Consider the following 23,731-nt stretch of genomic DNA (forward strand, 5'->3'; position numbering starts at 1 on the left):
CGGGAAAGAAGCACAAGGAGAAGTCCTTGGAGGCCCAGTGTAAAGGGAATCCCCAAACTGCAGGGCAGAGCAGACAGCCTCAGGCAAAAACATTTCCACCCTATAAACACAAAGTGTCACTAAAGGAATTTGAAGCCTGGGGTGCACTGAGGATAACCATAGCAGCAACAAAACTCAAACCCAGCCCAGGTCCTGACTAGATTAACTGATCCCTTCTTACCAGTGTCCAGTTACATGTACCCCAATAAGCAAGTGTTCACAAACACTAAAAACCCAGGAGGAAGAAAAAGGTGTCATTTCCAGGCATAAACACTATTTATCTACTAGTTGCAAATAATGTCTGGTTTTCAAAAAAATTATGAGGCCTAAGAAAAGGCAAGAAAAAAACAAAGCAATAATTAGAACTGCAAAGCAATGAGACCCAGGTATGACAAAGACGTGGGAATAATATGCTAAGAAATTTAAAGTAATTATGATTAATATGTTAAAAAGATTTAATGGAAAAAAATGGACAACTTGTATAATCAGATGGGTAATTCCAGCAGAGAGATGGAAATTATAAGAATCAAATGGAAATGCTAGAAATTAAAAATACAGTAAAAGAGATAAAGACTACCTTGAATGGATTCATCAGTAGCCTTCTCTTTGCTGAGGAAAATATCAGTGAACTTGAGATGGGTCACTAAAAATTACCCAAACTGAAACACAAGGAGAGAAAAAAAAAAGTGGAAACACACACACACACAAAATAGAACATCCAACAGCATGTCAAGCATACACATAATTAGAATTCCAGCAAAGACAGAAAACACAGGGCACAGAAATCTCTGAAGAAATACTGGTTCAGAATTCCCCAAAATGAATGACAGACATCAAACTACAGATCTAAGAAGTTCAGACAACACCAGTAGGAGATATACAAAACCAAAACCAAACCAAGCCTAGGCATAATCTAGTTAACAGTATGGCACCAACATTTTCTTCTTAATTTGGATAAATGTACCATTGTATTAAATGCTGACACTAAGGGAAGCTGGGTGAAGGATATAGGGGAACTCTATGTGCTATTTTTGCAACTCTTCTATAATTCTAAATTATTTCAAAATGAAAAGGTTTTAAAAGTAGTTTTAGTGCTAGGTACTACATTGAGAATGCACTGGTAAAACCTAGGACAGAAAATAGAAATAACTTTCTAAAGAAACGATGCTCCACACCTGCTTATCCCCTGGAATCTGTGTTCTTGAGTTTAGAGTAAATCAGATTTGCAGTCTGTTCTAGGAACACAGGCACGATTTATTGTATCACTTGTATGGAAGATATCCTCCAATCCAAACACTAATTTACAGTGGAACTTTAAGAGCAGAGCAAATTTGTAAGGAGAGCATTGTATATCCCTTAGATTGTATATAAACTTTCCTTCCAAAGGTTTCAAGAAATTTCTTCTACACATGTTGACTGTGCAGTGTGTACAGGGGTATGGGAGTTGAAAGCTGAATTAGATATGGACCTGATCCTCCAAGAATGCACTGCATACAAAGGGAAATAAGACAGGGGAAGGGGGAAGGGCGAGGTCAGGGACCTCCACGTGCTGGCAGGAGGACCTTGGTGGAGGGAGACTTCCCTAAGGCTCATTTAGCTGGTTCCCAAATGGGAAAGATGCTATGAAGGCTGTGCATTTAATGAATAAAAAACCTACTGTGTACCAATTACTGTTGCTGTCAGCTGTCAGTAAAGACTGGCTGAATGTAAATGAAGAGCTGTAAACCTAGAATGAGAATGGGGAATGAGAAGTGCTCTTGAGCACAATATACTACTTGGGGAAAATGAGAGAGAACTTCCTACTGGAAGAATGAAAACAGCTCTCAGGGAGGGATGTCTTACAGAACACCCAACACTGGGTGCAGAGGATGGGAGCCCCAGCTCTCCCACGGAAAGAACATGCACAGGGAAGGGGGAATGTCAGGGCACACAAAAAAGAAACAGAATTCATTGGCAGGAGGGGGAGGGCAGGAAGGAGCAGCAGCAAATGAAAACGTAAGTTGGGATAAGATCTTGGAGTCCTCCAACATTCTTACACCATAAATGTATATAAAATCCAAATCTAGGAAAGCAGCATATTTTGGAGAATATAACAGAAATGTAAGCCTCATTTCTTCCCTTAAGGAACAGATAACACACCAAACAACCCCTTCAGGGATCTCAACTTGTTCTGAATTCAATATTCTCTCCTGACTCCACTCCCTGCCCCTTTCCAAATTCGGAGAAGAAACACGTGTCTGAGCAGTTTAAATAAAGCTTTCCGTGCCAAGGGCTCCTGGACAGAAGACCCGGTGAAGTGAACTGTTCGTCTCCTGCCGCGTCTTCCTGTGTCTCTGCTTATCTCCCCAGGGACCTCCTGTTCTCCTTCCCTTCCCATCCAAACTTCTTCCCAAGAAAATGTATACAACTCACCAGGGTAGGACTTCTCCCAAGAGGGTTTGCATGCCCTAGATGTGTCTTTAAAAGATTTTTCACATCACTGCGGGACCAGAGAAGCATGCGTATTGGGTCCAAGGCCCTGGGTGGTGAGAGGCCACACAGTGAGGAGCTAATATCTAAAGTTCTAGAATCTGGACCCTGTCAGTCCCCAGCAGAGTGACCTTGAGGATGCTACTAGACCACTTTGAGTTTTGGATTCGACATTGACAAAATGAAGATAATGAGAGTATCTACCTCACTCATGGAAGAGGGGATAAAATTAGTGTTTGTGAAGGGTCAGAAACAGTACCTTGTTTGACGTTCGTGAACCACACCCAGCAAGCGAGAGGAGGTGGTAGCTATTTGGGACTCCAGAGCTGAGTTCACTGCCTTCTAACTCCAGACACAGACAGTTCCTGGGAGCCTAACTCCTACGCCGAGCTCTTGGGTGCCTTGTGAGCTACAACCCTAGTGGCTCCGGTCCTGCTTGCTGGCTAAGCTGGTCTCCACCCTAACCCCACACCACTACCCTTGTCCTGAGTCAGTTGGCTTTCTGCTCTCTTGCCCTCTGCTGCCAACATGTTCCCCACCTCACTCCCTCTGCAGTAACCCCTTCTCACCCTTTGAGACTGTTACAGAAACAGGGGAGTCCAAAAAACCCCAGAATTGGCTGCTGGATGGGGAGAAGGAAGCAGCTTTCAGGATGCCTTCACATGCCGGAGGCTAGTGGCTAGTGTCTTTGTTATGCAAAATGTCTTTAGTGCATCCAAGGCCTCAGGTAGATGGGAGGGGTCTTGGACCAGGGGATGGTATGGAGAAAGCACACAGAGCCTACGTGAGGTTCTGTGAATGGTCAGAACTGTTGGCAACACCCACTGCGTCAGAGGACATAGTCAGGGATTTAAAAATAAGCGGCAGACATTTTAGCCAGGCTGACTGTGTGAATTTAACTAGGGACAGGCTGACCAAGTGGATTTAATGGGGGACTGACGATGCAGTTTTAAGGAAGGGACGTACCTTGCTGCTTTAAAAAGTTCTCCATGTCGATTACAAAGGACTAATCATGCAGTTTACAAGGAGGCTAAGAATCCACGAGGTTCTGGACTAAAAGCTGGTGGACACCGTAACACAGACGAGGTCTCCCCAGTCAGAACTGAATGATTGGCAGCTGCTGGTAAAGCTGAACTGTGTTTAGAAATTAGGGAAACGGTATCTCTAACTTTTCTAAAACTAGCCTGGTTTGGTAGAGGGAGGCAAGGATATGTGTTTAAGGGTGTTTTAAAGAACATAAGCCTTAACAGCAGAAATCCATAAGTAATTAAATCTATATAACTATTAAATAAACAATTCTTTTTCTTTTTACTAAACTCTAGTATTGAGAGTTATAATTCTGGCGGTGGGCAATCGGGCCCCTAACTAAACAGCCCATGGGTTTCTGTTCAATTGCAGCAGCCCAGGGGTTCTGTAACAAGACTGGCTCAGGTCCCACCTCCCTCAGTGTCTTGCCTGAGCATCTGCTTGTATCCAGCCACCAATTCTGAAAGCCCATGGCACTAAGAGTCAGTTCCCTTAACTGAACCCTTAATCATTCAGAGTTTAGTCTCCCCGTGCAGGTAATCACATCCTTCAGGTCTGAGGCCTGGCTTTCTTCTTTCCCAGTCCCCAAACAGCTGGGAGTGGTCTGTACACATAGCATATGCTCTATTCACACATGCTGATTAAGCCTTGGTGCAAGACCTCATCAATGGTCCCAACAGAGGACCAAGTAGGGGTCTGGGTAAACACTACAGATCCTTTCTGTAAACACCAATTCCTGCCCAACATGGCTGAATAGGCTGAAGTCTGAGCAGCAGCCCCACCACACCACTGGGGCTGCACCATTCAAGTGAGGGTGGCTGCCTGCTTCCCTATCTTCCCCCACCCTTCCCACTCCCACAGAGCACACATCCTTCCCATTTGTGTGAGGCCCAAGGTCAGGCCCTCTCTCCATCGGGACTTTGCTCTCACTGCTCTGGCTAATGCCAGGTTCCTCCATCTTGCACAGCACAGAGCATCACAAGCGCTCTCTTGTAGCATATTCTTAATACAAAACAAAAGGTATGAAGAAAGGTGATACCTCAAATTTTTTTAAAAACCCCAATTACAGAATTGCTGTAAATGAGTACAACAGAAATACTAACAAAATCATCAAAAAACAAAGTCCAACTTCTCAGCTTCTGCAGTCTTGAAAAAAAATACTCTGTACACATAGGACGTATATCAAACATGGGTTCCATGTGTCCCAGCCCACTGAAGGTCAAAAGAGCTGATACTCAACACCGGTGTCAGGAAACACAGTAAATCTTCTAAGTCTATCTTCCGTTTTCTTTCCCTTTCCCTCCTGTTCTGTCAACCTTAGATGCAGGATCTAGATAGCAGGGCTCAGTGCACAACAAACATGTAGGGTCCCTTGTTCAAAAATTATTTAGAATTTCAAAATATCCTGTGATTGCAAAACATTTATTCTAGCATGGGGCTCTTCTGCTCACTGCTGGAAGCTGGGCTCCTCCCACTGGCAAAAGTCCCGAGCTGGGTGACTCTTTCTCACCATCACCACAGGGAGAATTGACTCTCCAAAGTGTAGCCTCAAACCAGGTATTTGCAGTTAAGCCCATACCTCTGATTTCAGAATAACAAGCACCTCTCCCTCCTTAACAGAACTTGCAGTCCTCTCGCTGTTCTGCTTGCCAGCTCTTCTCCCCGCACCATGCTCTCGGCCAGACACAGGGTAGGCCCACCAGCAGTGCAGAATCCCTGCTCTGCACAGAGATCCCCAGGTGCCTAGAAATATATCTGAATGCCTGCCTCGCCATCTCTACCTCAAGTCAGAGTTGCTGACAAAGAAGCATACCACCGAAATGCATGCTGAGGGAAGGGCCCAGTTCCAATCCTCACAGTCCCAGGTACCTTGTCCTCCAAGTACCCAGGACCTGGAACTGGATTTGACTTGTCTAAAAAAACTTCAGCAAAGTGGTCACAGGGTGTCCCTTAGAGGTTATAATAAGACACAGACAATGAAAGTTGAAAGCTCAGGATCTTCATGCTTTGCCTTAGCTCCCCAGAAAGCACGAGGGCTTGGCTGTGGAGCACAGAACTTTGGGATTACCTGCAGACAGCTACTGAGGTTTTATAACTATTTCTATACCCTTTGTTTTAAAATATATCATCATAGGGTGCCTTCAAAACCTTCAGCTTCTTGTGGACCATGGCTTGGCCCCATATTGTCCCAAAATCAAGTTTTCTAGTGTCTGACCCACTCTTGCCACCACTAACCCTGCGAAAGCTGCAGGAGGGTGAGCTGCACAGGCTGGTGACACAGGGTGACCCCATGGGGACAGTAGTCACAAATGCCTCACATAGGATTCACATTATCAGATATTTGGATTATAAAAGAGGAATAATTCAGAAAGCTAAACTGTTCTATGGAATGATAACAAATCTAAAAACATAAAACCAAAGCCAAAAGTTGTGCCACTCAAGAGTCTGTATATTCCATACTGAAGGACCAACTAAACCACAAACATGAACAAGAAGTCTCTGTTGCCTTGAGGAGATAAACAGTTAGGTATCCAAAGGCACAGGACCTGATCACATTTTCCTACTTTCACTTTTCCCAGATGGTCATAAGAAAAATTCGTATGAGGATCTAACACAAAAATCAGTGTCAACAAAACATCTGGGGAAAGGAGGCAAACATTGTACCCTCTGTGTTTTCGAGATACAAAAGAATTAAATCAACACAGATTATAAGTTAGATAGTCATCACGGTGGTGTTCACCCTTCCCAAGCTTCACAGAATTGTAGAAAGTGGTTACAGACCAAACTATAAATATCTATCTGAATTCCTCCTTTTATAGAGGAAGATCCCAAAGGGTAGGTGGCATGTCCTCCTCGGTCAACAAGCAGAGTGGGTGGCAGAGCATCCCTCAAGGATGGTTGTCTGGTAAAGCTAAGAAGAAAAAAAGTGGAAGCAGCACTTTATATTTTGCAGACGGCTGGGGCTGAGTAGGGCCTTGGAGGATATCCAAGTCCAGTCTCTTATTGACAGATGTGGAAACAGAGTCTCAAAGAGCTTAAGGGTCATGGTCAAAGTTACACAGTTTCCCACGCTCAGCACCTGCCTCATAGTTAGCTTTCAGTGTTATGTACCTATTATCGTCTGGAAGCATTCCAGGGGCTTTGATGATATTTCTGTAAACACACGGAATCCCCATGTTCATTGCACTAGTTCAGGTTTCAGCAAATCTGTCGCCTTCACTTAAAGCTCTTGAGAGTCCAGAGCTCTCACTGGTAACCTAAAATTGTTCCATGGACTTCTAAATTGCTCCAACTTTTGGACTACTAAATCCCAAATACAAAATCAATCTCTAAAGGTTATATTTAGAGACCCAAATAAGTTATTTCAAAGATGTATTGTACTTCACTCTTATTAAGGTCCTGTCACTTGCTCTAACTCATTATAGAAAACAGATTTCAAAGGAGATCCTTTCCATTCCCTTCTCTCTCCTTAACTAGGCGTAGGTCAAAGAATCATAAATCAGGACTGAAAAGGTCCTCAAACATACTTCAGTGCCACTGCCTCTGTGAGGCTAGAGGCTAGCATCACAAATTCCAGCCACCTGGCCAAGTAGCCCTCAGTAAATTCTTATAGCCACTTTGTTCTGAAACATCAGTTTCAAAATTACTCCTTATGCTAAATTTATCTCTACCTTCCTGCAACTTCCTCTGACTAGGGGCGTCTTTCATAATGCCCCATCTCCCAAGACTGTAAAAGATTGCCTCCACAATCTCCTGTGACAAGAGTGAAAAAATGAAATAAACTGTGCTTCTTATGAAAGTCAAATATGTGTAAATACAGGGGTGGGCAAAAGTAAGTTTACAGTTGTTCATATGGAAAATATTATAGTAATTGATAAATAATAATACAAGAATAAAGCTGTGTTTTGTGTACTCACAATGGTAAACCTACTTTTACCCACTTCTGTATACTTAAAGTGCTTGTGCCTATTTACTCATCATATGAGAACAGCTGACTAGACTTTTACCAAGTTTGGAAGGTACATATGGATTGATCTGCTTTAAAATACAGGCTGTGTGCTTGAAAAACCATCATTGCACAGCTATGATTACAGTGCCTCTGATAGAAAGTCAGCCATATCTCAGGGCCAATAAACTCAGGGACAAGAGGCCTATGTCACTGCTGATCGAGAACAATAGTCCTTATGTATTATAATGTTGCATAAGAAAAGCAGGAGGAGATTTCAAATATGAATACAGATTAAAAATCACAAGGGTAAACGTTCCCAATTGTAGACACTGATTTGTAACTGAGTTCTTTGAAACTGCTTTATGTGGACAGCTATTGTAGCCTACGCCAGGGCCAGTGGCAACCAGGATTCATTTTTTAAGGATGTTTAATTATTTCCCTGGGGCTCAGCTAGTAAGATAATATATGTGGCAATGCTCCATACATTCTAGAATACTATAAAATCTGAGGCTGCACCATCGTGATATTTCAAAGTCTGAGTGCTCACCATGAGCTTATACTTGCAGCTGCTGCATGCACTAGGCATTTTTAATACCTCATACGAGGAAAAAAAAAAAAAAAAGCCCTGACACCAAAAGCTAGGTCTTGTAAAAGAGTTCTTTACCTCACTCTAGGTATATGAAAAATGATACTATAGCAAAATTGCATGAATTTATAGTTCACATATAAAATGGAAAAGAATCATAAGGAAAATATCCAAAGAGAACAGGCATAAACAGCAGTGGGAGGAGAAGCCCTGTTGCCCATAAGCTGATGAGAGATGGTGGTGACAGAAGCAAAGCAGGGAGGGGGTCACTGGACACAGCTACTGCACAGGTCTGGGAGGGTGGACTGGAGTCTGTCAAGAGGCAGGCAGAAGAGCTGGTGCCCTTGCAGGCACTTCTTTTCCCAACTTATGAGCTGATTTTGAACCCGTAACAGTGGGAAAATTGATAAGGAAGAAAATACAAACAAGTCTCCCAAGAAACACTAGACGGGCTGCTTTCTTCTGAAGTTAGACAAAATCAAACACAAATTAATACTAGGCTGTTCTATGCCTATAGAAGAAGAAAGCTCACTCATTCATCTCTAGCTTCCATATGCTCCTTAGGTTCCATCTATGTAATACAACCTAGTGGTTAAGGGCTTGGGCTGCGAAATCAGACTTCGCTGGTTCAAATCCTGGTTCTGTCACTTACTAACTGAGCGATCTTAGGTAATTTACTTACTTAATTTGAACCCCTATTTCCTTATCCCCTAAAGGGGTCATTATGAGGAAAAGGTGAATTAGTAACTGTGAAGTCCCTAGAACAGCGTCTGGCAAAGGTAAGAGCTATACAGCATGTTTACTGTCCTCCTGTTCATGGGCTTCACCACCAGGCCCAATGTCTAGGAGAAAAACGCCTGTGAAAAGGGATAAAATAAAACTGCCTATCATAGTCCTCTTGGGTTTCAAAGTTTTATGTTTACATTGTGTTTTATGTGTTTTATTTCTCTCTCTCTTTTTTAAACGAAAGCAAGAAGTTCTACTTTCTTTGGCCAAGAAACAATGAATCTGTCCACTCAATGACTGTGGTTTCCATGAGAAAGTAAGTGGAAACAGATGTTTCTGAGAAATAAAAACCATACTAGATACCTTTGGTGTTGCTCACACAGAACTCCTACCAGCCATCCCCAGAGCCAGCTGCCAGCCTCCTACAACCAGGACCTGCCTGGGGGCCTGGACCCAGATGCCTTTTCTTCTATTTCCTACCCCAATCCACAAACTTGCCAACCTTCTATGAAATCCGAGGCTGTGTAAGGATGCTGATTTGGGCTGGTCTCCGCAGGGCTGTTCAGGGTCTCCAAGGCTGATTCAATAGCTTCTACCAACTCATCCCGCTTGTCTTTCCTCACGGGTTTCTCCTCGGGGTGGCGCGTCAGGCCCGTCTCCAACTGGTACACTTTCTGCAGGGTAAAACTATCGAACGGCACTGCGGCGTACTCGGTGGCCAGCTTGACCCCGGCGTGCACCTCCGCCTTGTCCACCTGCGAGTGCAGGAAGGCCAGCAGGTCAGCCTGGGTTTTCTCAGGGGCGCCCTGGTCAGGCCCCAGGCCCGCGGCGTCGCTGGCGTGATACTGTGCATTCCTGAGCTGCTCGCTCCTCTCCTGCAGCTCCTCCTTGAGCTGTGCGATCTGCCTCTTGAGGCTGCTGACGTAGTTGCGGTGCTGCTCCTCCCACTCCTGCAGGACAGCCTGGTACCCTTCCTTCCCTGTGGGGCTGTTGGCTCGGGGCAGCCCCAGCTGCTCCTCATTGCCTTTGGGAGTGCAGGCCAGCATGTAGAGGACGGAGACAGCGCAGCAGAGAAGCACAAGCAGAACGACTACCCGAGAGACCCACGCCAGCAGCCCCCGGCGAACCATCGTCATTCAGGAATCAGGCGTGCGCCCAGAACTGGTGACATCTCAGAACGTCGGGGCCCCACGGAAGGGCTTCCCTAGACTAGACCACAGGAAGCATGCGTTTGGGGTCCCCAGAGCTGCCTTCACCCATTTCTTTCTAAAACACGTTTCGTCTCTTGGAGTCAAGCAGCACAAGGAGCACTTTTCCTACTTCTAGAGGACGGTCTTCCAGGCAAAAGCAACGGGTTAGCTGAAACCTCCAAATTTTCACATTCATACCCATCATAGCCTTCCAAATCTGCTGCTGATGACAGTTGGGGACCTGGGAAGAGACCAAATGATAATAAGACTTAATCAAGAGAATGACACCCTTATGTTCATGATGGCAGTCAATATTCAATAGACCACCCATGAGGTTTATGGAAAATGATTATGACAGGTAATTAAATATTGTTAAATGTTTGGAAATCAGAAGGCAAATATGCATTTGCAGAATAGTGTATATAAAAATATAACGGATACAGAAAAAAGATTGGAAGAAAACATGAATGGCAAAAGGTGAATTCTCTCTGCGCGAAACAATTAATGCTGATTTTTCTGTTTCTCTACACTTCTCTGTATCTTGTAAATTTTCCACAATGGCACATATTATTTTGATGGTTAAAAGGGAAAAAAGCAAAACTTTAATGATGTTGAAAATTACAGGCCGGGTGGCTGCAAAAGGTGAGGCCTGCATGGGCTCACCTGTGTGCACCCATTCAGGGCAGGGCTCAAAGCTGGCTCAAAATGATCTTCAAGCTAACTGATGAGGAGGTGGGGAAGCACCTGGAGGTTCAAATATGCAAATAATAAATGTGGAGGATAACATATTTGGAAGGAGTCAGGGGACAGTTATTGCAGCCAACTGTCCAATTCTGCTTGCAGACAGGGGATGGTGAGTTTACCATAGAAAGGAATAAAGTTGGGAGAAGAGCGGAGACCAGAGGTACTGTCTTGTCAGGACTCAAATCCCAGGCATGTCTCTGCTCCAGCTTCTAGGAGGAATTCTGTGTCCTAACCACTCATCAGAAACATCCAGACAGATCACAGGTCCTTTCCTTTGACTACATGCTCTGGTCCTCAACTCCAAACCCCAGTGACACATGAGTTGACCTGACTGGCTGTTCCCATCCCCCCAGGCTTCCTTCCTCCGTCCTCCACCCATCACGCCCAGTGTCACAACACGCTGCTTCTTCTGCGTTCTCCCTTCCTTAATAGCTATCTGAGCCAGAAAAAAGATAAGGAAGAATGAGCAATGGAAAATAGATTAAAATTTCTCGTTTAGAGAAATTTTAATAAAATCTTCCTAGATGCATCATTTTCTATCACTTCTCTTAAAAAAAAAGCTCCCTGAGGGTACCACGTGCTGGCCTTTTTATAAAAATTTGACATTTTCAATAAACCACATAATAACTAAATTATTACTTCGTCTTCACCCAACCCAGAAATCCAGATTCTGGGCCAAAAATCATCTCATTTACTGGTGGTCTGTCCCATTTACTAGAAGAAGGACTCCAGTCAATTAAGAACTTCAGGAACTCTGGGAGAAGACAGAGATGTTCCTTCTAGCATTCTATGCTGATAATATAGTAAACAATAGAGGCTCATTAACTATCTAAGTATTCACCTGCCATATACCATGGTCACACATGAGAGTCCCCCTTCTATTACCCTGGTGATGTGACCCTTACAGATATAATTAGTTATCAAAATAGTTTATTTCTTAATTTTCCTTAAAAATTCAACATACAAGATTCTCTCCAATACTTCCCTTGGCCTGAGGATTCTCTTTCCTATAATTGAGAACAATACACAGTTATTAGTGCTAAGTTTAAAGTGCATATTTAGCCCTGGGAGCCTTTTCTGTCTGATGCAAATCTTGGGATTTGTAAAATTACTATAATTCTGTGATTAAAAACATCTCAGCTTTGGTATTCAGGCACCTTGCTGTTTTTAATGAAATCTCTCAGATAAACTCATTATATCCAAGTATTAAATTACTAGTGAGGACATGTTATCACATTATTCTGCCACTTTAAAGACTTTTACTTTAAATGAGTTGTCATTAAAAACAAAATAAGCAAATCAAAAAAACAAAATGGAAATACTCAACACAATTTATTGTGCTGCAGGAACAAAATATGCAATCCTTCTAACAGATTTTTTTAATGGAATAATTGTCACATTTGCGTAATAAATTGAAATCATGTTAATTGCAGCAATGTATTAAAGCTGAAGAAACTTAAAACTGCATGATAATTACTTTGTTCTGTTCCATAAGCCTCTTTAAAGTCTAGTTCAGCTTTTGAAATTCACTTGCATAAATTTCAAAGTTATTTAATATTCCATTCTTCAGGATGCAAAAGGAGGAAAAAAAAAGATTTTAGAAATAAATGACTTTTTAAAAGGAATAAAAAGCTATAAAAATTACTACCAAAGAAGCAGAAATGTATTTCTCCTTTTAAATGTCAGAAGCAGATACTGTATGTCAGAAACTTCTGCATCCTTTCATAGACAAAACATTTTCTAATGATTCTAGCAATCTAATTCATTATCAAAATAGTAACAACTGACCAAACTATGGAATCTGGGAGTATCTACCTGATGAAGTCAGAAGCCTTATCCTTTGGATCCTTGCTTCTATGGAAAGTTCAGGTTTTTCATCTGGCAGCACAGAACATTGCGCTTAAGCGCAGATGGCACTTTACCAGCTCTACCACATCTCGGAAAGAACACCGTGATAAGATGTAAACAGACCAAACAAACAGCTAAGCCACAAAGGCGCTGTGCAATCTCTCCCTCCGTCTGCAGAGGTGCTGCGAGAATTAAAGAGTTAACATTTATAATGTGTTTGCAAACTTGCAGATGGAAAGCACCATGTAATTACCAAGTACTATTACAAGTTAGAGAGGACAGTGAAAATATAGTTTTATGGGATCACAGCAGCATTGTGCTACTATTTTTAAAATTTAGAAAAGGCACCCAGTTTTTAGACTAGCTCAGTCTTTGGAGGTGGCTGGGGATAGGGAAGGAGTAGTGAGCAAGAAGAATCACTTGTCAAGAGCCAATTTTAGCACATTTGGGAGAAGAGAGATGGATTATTTTTATTATTATTATTATTTTTTAATTATAGAAAATCCTTGGTGTTGATCAGGTTCCTTGCCATTTGCACTTTTAAATGTCCACCCTTACTAATTGCTTTCCCCACTCCCGGTCCCGGGACAAATCCCTCAGGATGTTTCTATGATGCACTTTGTCCAAAATACTGGATTCACTGATTTGACTGAAGGGAGCATCCAATCACAGTGGTATTGTTGCCATTCTTACAATCTAGGCAAGGGGTTGCTTAAGAAAGTAACAGCACTTTGTGAACATTTAAGGCAGAAAGTCTGGGTCCAGCAATGAAATGGGTTTCTCAGACTCCAGGTGCAAGTTGTCTGACAGCCCCCACATCCTGCCCAGGCCAGGAAGTATCCTGGACAGCCCCCAGATCTCCAAATAGCACAGCAATGACACAACAACGGGTCAAAGTCACAGTCTACTCCATCTAACACACTGTTGTTATTTATCCTTATAACAAAAGTTTATTGAACACCTACTAAGTTCTATGCACTGCATAAGAAGGTACAAGAGACAAAAAGATGAGTCAAGCACAAATTCCAACATCAGCAAGTTTATAAGCTTATTGAGGAATTACTTAAGACCTTCTCACATAATTATAATACGACCTCAAAGAGATAAATGCCATTAAAATAGACACCGAGTGTTAATGCCATGCCCCTACCTACTAAATGTATGTGTACTGGGGGAAGGAGGGGATTGAGAAGAAAAGTATAAACAAATAAACTTTTTATAATTTTTATTTATTGATTTGAGAGAGAGAGAGAGAGATTTGTTGTTTCACTTATTTACACATTCATTGGTTGAGTTTTGTATGTGCCCTAACTGGGGATTGAACCTTGGCATATCAGGACAATGCTCTGACCAACTGAGCTACCCAGCCAGGGCAGAACAAATAAATTTTAAAGTGACAAAAGCTTAGAAGAAAGGTTAGGCAGCACCAACATTTGTTAAAATGAGAGAAGCAAGTGGCTATAGATAATGTTTATCATTTCATCTTAGAGTGGAGGCTCTTTGTGGGTGAAACTAGGACAGATCTAAGTGTGGTCCAGAGTCTTAACACCCAAAATGGGAACAGTGGAAATTAGAATTTCTATGGCCAGGACAGAAGTAGCTACTAGATGGGTGTATGCATTTTACTCTACAGATCCCGGTGAACATTTAGATCACAAGAGCTGCATATTATGACAGAGAGCTGCCAAGATGTGTCTCAAAGATCCAAAGGACTCCTGGACAAACCCCGCTGATGAAATGCTGTCAGGGTTGGCAGCAGGCAGAAGGAACGGTGGCTTCATGACAAGATGAGGTCAGGCAGCACTACTCACTACAATGACTGGTCTTGTGAATGATAAAACTATTCCAGGAGTAGCAATAAAATCTATAAGATACCTCCACCTGGTGTGCTGGCACAGCCAAAAAAGCTGATGGGGGAAAAAACCAAGCCCTGTCTACTGGGCCAGGAAGGGGCAGACCAAAGCCCAGCACCGCCGTGGGCGTCTATCCCACTCGGGCACACAATCGGCTCTTTGATGGCGAAAGCGCAAGCTGTCCTTCAGTCAAAGGGTTGGCTGTACTAACAGAACATAAATCGAGGTCGTATCTCCTGAGTAAACATACCATCCTGAATGTGTGTGGAAAAGGCACCGGGCAAGGATTCTTATTCAGGGTTCTTAAATGCTCTCAAAAATGCACATAAAGCGAACACTGTAAATTTGACCCAAATACACGGCTCCATTAAGAATTCCCTGTACCACAGTTCAACCCCCATGTGCAGGGTGTGGGAGCCAGCTTCCAGGATGGCTCGCAAGGATGCTGCCTCCTAGTTTTCCCAGCGCTGTGTGTTTGTCTTCCACCCACACTGTCCTGGGGATTGATGTGAGTGACCAACATCACATGGCAGAAGTGGAAGAAAATGCTGCAAAATTTAACAGAAAATAAAAGGTCACTGTAAGAGTTGAAAGGTCCTAAACTTCTTAGCTCTACTCCCAGTATACATTACGTTTACAGACTTTTTTTTCCAAGTGTTTCTTCATCTGCTTTCACTTAAAGGAAATGAGTGTATACAACCAACGCCTGCAACTGCTTTTTGGCGTTCACAATAATCTGCCTCTTATACACACGTAATTAATTGTTGAGGGTTGAGTAGTACTCGCAAAGAAGTTAAAATAGCCTGAAAATGAGTGTAAGAGCTCCTAATCGCCCTAAGCCACACCCACCTGGAAGCTGTAGAGCAGGATTTCTCAGATGTTGCAGATCTTTCTAGAGCTCAGGTTTTTTTCTTTTATTATTACTATTATTATTATTATTATTATTATTACTACTACTACTATTACTATTTTTACTAAATTGGTTGGGGTAACACTGGTTAATAACATTATATAAATTTCAGGTGTATATACAGATATAAATATCTGTATACTCTATTGTCAGGTTTCTTTCTTCCACTGAGTCTTTAGTTGGCATGTACTCATGTGCTAAGGGCTTCAGCCTTGAGTGTACCCCTGGGAGCAACTGAAAAGTTGAAGTAAGGAGGTTAGCAGATCAGTGTTATTATCTATACACGAAGAGGTGCTAAAGCCACATCCCAGAGAAGGGACAGGGCTGCCACACAGAGTCAGCAATCAAACACCCAGGGTGTTGAACTGACTGGGAGAGTGAAGCCTTCCTCCCTAACCTCCTCCAGCACTCATGCCAGGCTGCTTGGCCTGGACCCGAGGCTCTGCCCTCACACAGAAAGGAGTCCATGCGGGTGGGGTGCAGCACAGGTCAGAACCAGCAGTTTGCTGACTTTGGCACTCAACATCAGCTGCCTTCAAATACAGTAAACATAAATACTACACTCCAGGCAGTCAATAGCTTTAAACAAGTACATATATGGAATTTATTCATTTATAAGTTATACACAAGTGTTACAGTATTGTTGTATTGTGTATTCACAAAACAATACCCCTACAATAATGAAGTGTAAATCTTGTAAATGTTTTCTAACCCTGATGGACCATCCGGGCACCCCTGGGTGGGCCCTGCTCCAGATTCCCATAAAACTGACTCCCCAATTGTGCTGCAAGTTTCCACAGGACAGAGCTCCAGCCACAGCTGATTCCAGGCTCCTGCCTCACTGCCCTGCTCCTCAGAGTGACTTTGCTGTCCCCAACGCCTGCTGCCAGGTCTCTGCAGGAATGCGTTTCCCTCCCTTGCTAACCCAGAGGACCTGGACGTGGCCTTCAGGGTCTTCTCTGGGAGGTTTTTTCTATAACCCAGCTCTGAGCTCCAAGGACCAGCACGGAGTGACCCCCTAAAAAACATCCTGATCATTTCTCAGTTGGGAATTCCCTAGAAGAGAGGTGCCCCTCCAGCCCCTCAACTCCACGCTGGCTTACTGAAAGAATCCTTCTGGTTCTTTTTTCTCTACTTTGAAGCAGGAAAAGAGAAATGTGACAAAAAGAAACTGGGGTCTGCTAATCAGAAAATGAAGACCCAGATATTAATTACAGCCCCATAGCCAAAAAGGCAGGAAACAGCTCCAAACCCTTTTTGTTATTCTCCTTTGTTTTTATTTTGGTTTTGAATTGTTGGCGAACCTCTGGAGGGAAGACTTGGCAGAGAGGGACTTCCCGAATATGCATAGATTTTCCATTCCCCCCACCCTACCCCCAGCCACCTCTGCCACCTCCGACCTTGTTTCAGGAAGGATCTCAGGCAGAAGCAGTTGGCCTAGGAGGTGGCCGTGGAGGTGGAGTGAAAAGACAATGCACAGTAAGAGACTTAGAATAAGTAGCATAATGAACCCTTTCCCAGCAGGAAGGTACAGTATCTCAAACATATGTCCAGGGCTGAATCAGCAGCCAAAAGTCTGCAGAGAGACCGGGAGCTGGGTCGTGCAGGGTTCTTTGTGGCCGGTGGCGTCATCCTGCCCCACAGAGTGATAACCACCCTCCCCCACATCCCACTCCATCCCCCGAAACCAAGCCTAACACCCTCCTATTGCTCATAATTACAACCACTTAGCGAGCATTTACTTTAGGCCAGACATCATACTAAGCACTTTACAAACATTATCTCATTTAATTCTCAAAACAATCCCATGGACTAAAATCTCATTATTCCCATGAAAGATAAGGAAACTGAGGCTTAGAGAGCAGTGAAGTAACTTGCCCAAGGCTCACAACTGGCACACAGCCAAGCCCAGTTTTAGATCCAGCTCAGTCTGATACTCAAACCCTGCTCTTACCCACAAGGCTATACTATTCACCACCCTTAATAAGCCTGAATGAAGGGGACGTGTCGCTCTGCACCCACGTGTCCAATCTGTCTTGCTTCTGAACTCATCATGAGTCTCCTTACTTACAAGCCTACCCATCCCCTTAGACGTGGCACTACGCCCTGTTTCTCTAGGTATAAGTTTTTGCCTCCCCAGCTAGCTGTGATCTGCATTTCCACACCCCTTGCCAGCTATGCAAACTCACGCCAATCCTGCCGTGCCCAGTCCACACCTTGCTCTGGCCCCACAGTTGGGGCCGGGACAGAATTCCTCACAAACAGTCAAGTGCTTCTGAGTAGGTGTCAGGAGCTTATACCCACATATCAGATCTAAGACAGCTCAACTATAAAGCATCCTGGCAAATGAAATGTTTAATCAACTGAGAGATCTTCTCTGAAAGGAGAAAAAGAGAACATCTCTAGGTCAGTTAAGATGCTGGCTGGCATCAGCACGGACTTCTCTCCTGTCCAACACTGAGTCCTTGCATCTTTCCTCCCGAGTGTGGCAAATGAGATGCCCATGCAGTGGCTTGCACCATGTGTCAACTAATACGCTCCTGTGCCAGCAGAAGTCGGCCCTGCCTCCAGGGGGACCAGGTCCCAGGTCACCCAGCACAGCTTCCAGGGAACTGCACATTGTTAATTAACAAGGAGGGGACTAATTAAGTGAGCAATGCTCTGCAGCCAAGTACCTTCTCAGCAATAAGCAAAGGGCCCTGGGCAGATGCCAGGGGAGTTGCTGAGTGGTGAATACCAGCTCTAAGGTGAGGTCAGAGGTGTAAATCACAACACACTGTGCTGTGAAGGCTGCGGAGGCTCATGTGAGATGGGCTCAACTTTCTTTCTTTTATTATTTTTATTTATTGATTTGAGAGAGTGAGGGAGAGAAAAAGGGAGAGAGAAAGAGGAACATCGATCCACTGCATTCATCAGTTGACTCTTACATGTGCCCTGACCAGGGATCAAACCTGCCACCTCGGTGCATTGGGACGATGCTCCCACCCCCTGAGCTACCTGGCCAGGACCAAGATGGGCTCAACTTTAGTTATAGTGAAGGCAGCACAGGTAGAAAAAAAGGAGCCCCCTCCTTCCTTAGTAGCACACAGAAGGGAAGAGGAAGATGAGAAATAAAATATACCAAATGTCTCTACCCTGTCCCAAGCAATGGTTTTAAAACATTTGAGACACAAAACTGCCAGAACAAACCACTATGGAAAGCCTAATTCATTAACAGCTAAAGGTAAAAATGGTCACTTTGGGTCAAAGGCAGTCACCTGGTATCCCTTCGGGCAGATCACCCAAAAGAGGGGGCTCCACCAAGGACCATCAGGGAATCACTAGATCTGCATTACCTGCTGTCTCACCTAAATCTCATGTGAGTCCTTGATCCCTCTTCTCCAGGGTCTGGGGAGGCTGGGTGACTTACCCATGCAGGGAGCAGGCCTCCACATTCCAAAACACTAAGTTATCTACCTCAATCAACCTGGCCTTGCAGAGTATAGACGGAGATACACAACACACACAGAATGCAAACCAGCAAAGGGGAGGCAGTGCCCACAAGTAGGGCCGCAGAAAAACAGCTGGGAAGTTGAGAACACGTGCAGCACAGGAAGCCCCAGTCACAGGACAGAACAGAGCCTCTAAAGAAATGCAGAATGCAGATACCCATCTGTAATAGTTCAAAATGGGGCTGTGACTTGAAGGCGAGAGAGTGGGGGGATGCATACAGCACTCTCACCCCTCTGCATCTTGCCCCACCCCTCGGGGTGACACTCTGCTTTAGTGTAAATAGTGCTGAGCCACGGAGCTGGCAAAGCCCAAAGCCCAAAGCCCAAAGCCATAGTCACCACATGGCTGGTGTGTGCTTCCCTCTCCCAGAGGGGTCACTCTATCCCCCTCACCCCCAGGCCTGGGCATCAGTCAGCAAGACTCATGAGCTGTTCTGCCCCAGGTCTCGTGAAAGAAAAGAGTGAGCAGAGCTAAGTCTCCATATCCAGAGGCGAGGCCCAAAGGAAACACCCCTGGAGACGTCCAGAATTGAAAGGTGCTGACACCCACTCTCCTGAGTCCTTTGATGTGTTTTGCTGGTGTGTTGAAGTGAGAAGGGTTAAGAAGGAAACAGCTACTTTAACTCAAGATAAAATACACAGCATAACTCCTCTCTGTTCCCCCTTTCCTTTCCCACCCACAAAGAAGACATCAGCACACAAACAAGGGTCTTTCTTTAGAAAGTGGTTATTATACAACAGAACTAGAGACAGCGTGGCTTGTGCAGAATTATTTTAGAAACCCCATGAAGCTAGATCAGCAGAGCCTTTGCTCGTAGGGCCATCTCTCTGAGTATGGAAATAGAATCAGCAACAGAAAAAATTAACGGGGGGGGGGGTGCCCACTATTATATAAATAGATAGTTATATTATTATTTTTCATACACACATACAAAATCTCAAGCTCATTATAGACCACATAGTTAAGGTTCAGGTTCAGGCCCACCATGCCTCCAGCACCTCTTCTGGGGTGTCTTCCCTTTCCTCAGGTCCCCACCCCCAGCTTCCAGGGCCAAACCTACCTTGTTGGCATATATCCCTGCTAGGTAGTTCACTGATTATTGAGAAATTCACTAAAAACATTTTAACATATTACTCCTATAAAGAAATTTATCAGCAACAGACACTGTCCTATTTCTACACAAGATAGATGTCGCAGAGAACATATTTAATCCAAGTTTGTTTTATAGTTTAATACTATTTAACATTTCACTAACATGTTCACTTTAACTATTCTATGTTCTTCTATAAATGTTCACCTTCCTATCTATGACCCCACTCTATCTGCATCTTCCTCCTACTTCTCCAGTGTCTCCTATGAGACAGGTCTAGTACTAGCATACGCATGTTGCAGATAAGAACACTGAGGCAGGTATTAGTCACTTGCCCAAGTCAACCAGCAACGAAACAGCAAAACTGGGTTTCTAATCCAGGCAGTGTGTCTCTCTTGTCTGTTCTCTTGGTTACTATGCCACACTGTTTCTCTGCAATGTACTGTGAGCTTCAACAGAGGTGTGTTTGCTATAAAGGGAAAGCAGAGAGAGAGAGAAGGCTGACCTGGGAATGCACAGGTCAGAGTGTGGGGGGCAGGAGAGGGGCTGGGACAGGCTATATTGCAAAAAGCCCTGCAGAGAAGAGAGATCTCACCAGAATGCAGCCATGTTGGCACCTGATCTCAGACTTCCAGCCTCCAGAACCACGCACAATAAATGTTTGTTACTTAAGACACCAGTCAATGTTATTTTATATTAGCAGCCTGTGCTGACTACGACAGGCCCTTACATCATGACAGGGAATTTAAATTTTATTTTCTAGGTGAGGATTAGCTAGCCATGTAGGCCTTGAAACAAGAGCGTCACATGACCAGAAATTAATTTCAGCAATAGGCAGTGTTGCGACCGGCTGGAGAGGGAACGGTCAGCATCAGGGAGCCCAGGTGTGAGGCCACCGCACCACCACAGTGCTCTACAGAAGGGACCTGGAGGCACAGCACTAAATGTAAAGGGAGGGGTGGATTCAAGAACTATTTCCTGGGTAGCATCTCCAGGACTTGGAGAACGAGGCCCAGGATTTAGCCTGTGTGACTCAGAGGATGGAGCTACCATTGAAAAGGAACACACATGCATCGGCCTGTGAACCAAGTGTCACTGGTTCGACTCCCAGTCAGGGCACATGACTAGGTCACACACCAGGTCCCCAGTTGGGGGCGTGTGAGAGGCAACTGCACATTGATGTTTCTCTCCCTCTCTTTCTCCTTTCCCCTCTCTAAAAACAGATAAATAAAATAAAAAAGAATAAAAATAAAATAAAATAACCTTGTTAAAAAATAAATTAATTAAATTTGAATTCTTAAAAGAAAAAAAAAAGAAAAGGAACACACACAAGAGAAGATTTAGCAGAGAGACGAGTCTGGTTTCAGACATGCAGGAATAACAGGCGGAGGGGGAGGACTTTGGAAGGGAGGCCCTGCTTGCATTTTTCAAATCCTCAAAGGCAAGCGCCCGCCCTGCCAATTCCTGCACCTTGCTGAGACTTCACACGTGGATTTATTTGGACTCTAAAGGGCTTTCCTGTGTTGCATCTCCGGCTGTCCTATCAGTATAGTTAAGTGGTTGAGAGCACGGGTTCTGGGGTTCATCCCATTGAAGTCCTACAGTTATGTAGCTTGTCTTAGCACATGCGTCGCGAACACAGGGAGCACAGAGAGCCTATCTTGCAGGATCCTTGTGAAAAGTAAATGAGATAGTGTGTGTGAGGTGCTCAGCACAGCACCTGGCACCAAGTTCATGTGCAACCACTGTGAGCCAAAAGAAGGCCAAATCCTATCACAGGGACAAGCCTGCCATTCACATCATTTTACTGATGAGAAAAATTAACCACGAAGAAATAGCTGATGTTCAAATGAAGTTACAAAGCTGGTTGAAAGCACAGTCAGAACCAGAACCCAGAACTCTAGACTCCTGGTCTCTTGCCTCTAATTTTAAATCCATATAACTCTCATATCCTTATCATCCCACAAAGCCCAATTTATTTTTTAAAAGGAAACAGAGAATTATGCTTAGTGAAATAAGCCAGGCAAAGAAAGAAAAATACCATATGATATCGCTTAATACAGGAAACTAATGAACAACACAAACAAACGAACTAAATAGGACAAGGAGCAGAATAGCAGTCAAAAGGGGGGAGGGGGGAGGGACAGAAGGGGGATAAATAAGGGAAGGGTTTAGTCAAGGAACATGTGTAAATGACTCATGGACATGGACAACGGGGAGGGATATGATTGTGGGAGAAGGGGTGGGCTGGGTGGGGGGAGCAATGGGGAAAAATGGGACAACTGTAACTGAAAAACAAAAAAATAAAAAAATAAAAATAAAAAAAAAAATAAAAAGTAAAAAATTGAAAAAAAAAAAGAAAAGTTCTCCCCAAGCCACCCTTTAAACAAAGTTGTACAGATCTCATTCAGGTTGCTGGGACATTTTAAAAAGACAATTGCATGTAAAAGGCTCAGGTCAGTGACCCCCAAACAGTGGAAGGGTCCAGGGGTTGGTTTCTTTATGTTTCTTCAACACCTTTTGGGTCTCAGGACAATATATTTCACAGCTGTAGACATGAGACTAGAAGCAGTAAGCAGACTTTTGTGACAAAAGGACTGACCCCTCAGACCCTGGGCACAGTTCCGCTAAGTGTAGACCTGCCAAGTCACTATTAAAAGAACAGCAGGTACTAGTTGGGAGAAATCTCAGCACATCCTAAGATATTTTTGAAATGCAATTTCCAGTGGCTCAAAATGAGGTGATTCAATACATCCATGTTCTAATTTCAGCTGCTGATACTAGAAGTATTCCTGGAGTTCAAAAGAAAATTTAAAACAGCAATAAAAGCTGCTTCCCAAAATAAGGCTTCGAGATGTCTCCAGTGAGAGGAGTTCTTTGACACCATCTTTTGACTATACACCATTATCCTGATATGTAACAGCTCCCAGTTCAAAGCTGTCCAAGATGGGCATAAGATGCCTCTTCCTGAAAGATAAATTGGAATAACATCCTTTTGAGTACCCCAAACTGAATCTGCAACAATTGCTAAAATTACTATTACTGTATTTACTACACAGTCTCCAAGGAGCAAAACCAACACAGGCTTCCATCCCACGCTACAATGACAAGGACCACGTTGCAGCAGGCACCTGTGGAAGATGAACAGTGGTTCTGAAACCACTCTACACTGTTCCACACCCATCCTGCTTCCCTGCAAAGGTGGCATATGGGCCCTGGCTGGTGTGGCTCAGTTGGCTGAAGCGTTGACCCGTAACTGAAAAATTGTGAGTTCAATTCCCGGTCAGGGCACATACCTAGGCTGCAGGTTCAATTTCTGGACCGGTCTAGGTGCATACAATCCCCAGTCCAGGTGCATGCAAGAGGCAACCAATCGATGCTTCTCTCTCACATCGATGTTTTTCTCTCTCCCTTCCTCTCTCCCTTCCTCTATCTCTAAAAGCAATGACAGTACGACCTCAGGTGAGGATTAAAAAAAAAATTTTTTAAGGTGGCATATGGGACTCTTCTGAGAAGCATGTACTCCAAAGTAACAACATGAACACAGAAAATAAGTTTTCTGAAGTTCAGCAAAAATATTACAAGTAACATGAACTTTATCCACCCAGCCATCAAATATGTACTGTACACTTATGAACGAAAGGGACCATGTCAACTATGGTAGGGGATAAAGAGAAGGATCAATCAAGGTTCCTGTTCTCACAAAGGTAACGGGCAGTGGGAGGTACAGGCGTAAAAACAACTATGGTATCTGGGGAATGTGATCAGTTGTTAGTAATATAAACTAAATGCTGCTGTAGTTCAGAGGA

The 23,731-nt window shown here is 43.8% G+C and overlaps 1 protein-coding gene across 3 annotated transcripts in view; it reads right to left on the reverse strand.

The window, feature by feature from the left end:
• Positions 1-23,731, reverse strand: part of CSGALNACT1 (chondroitin sulfate N-acetylgalactosaminyltransferase 1) — a 299,964-nt gene that overhangs the window by 62,778 nt on the left and 213,455 nt on the right. For all 3 annotated transcript variants that reach the window (XM_090258275.1, XM_090258277.1, XM_090258276.1), the window contains exon 3: positions 9,298-10,226. In XM_090258275.1, the coding sequence (XP_090114401.1) occupies positions 9,298-9,931 (634 nt within the window). In that variant the 5' untranslated portion in view covers positions 9,932-10,226. The remainder of the gene's footprint in view (positions 1-9,297; positions 10,227-23,731) is intronic.

This window comes from Furipterus horrens, unplaced genomic scaffold (assembly GCF_987537825.1).
Source record: "Furipterus horrens unplaced genomic scaffold, mFurHor1.1.pri manual_scaffold_12, whole genome shotgun sequence".
Taxonomy (NCBI): domain Eukaryota; kingdom Metazoa; phylum Chordata; class Mammalia; order Chiroptera; family Furipteridae; genus Furipterus; species Furipterus horrens.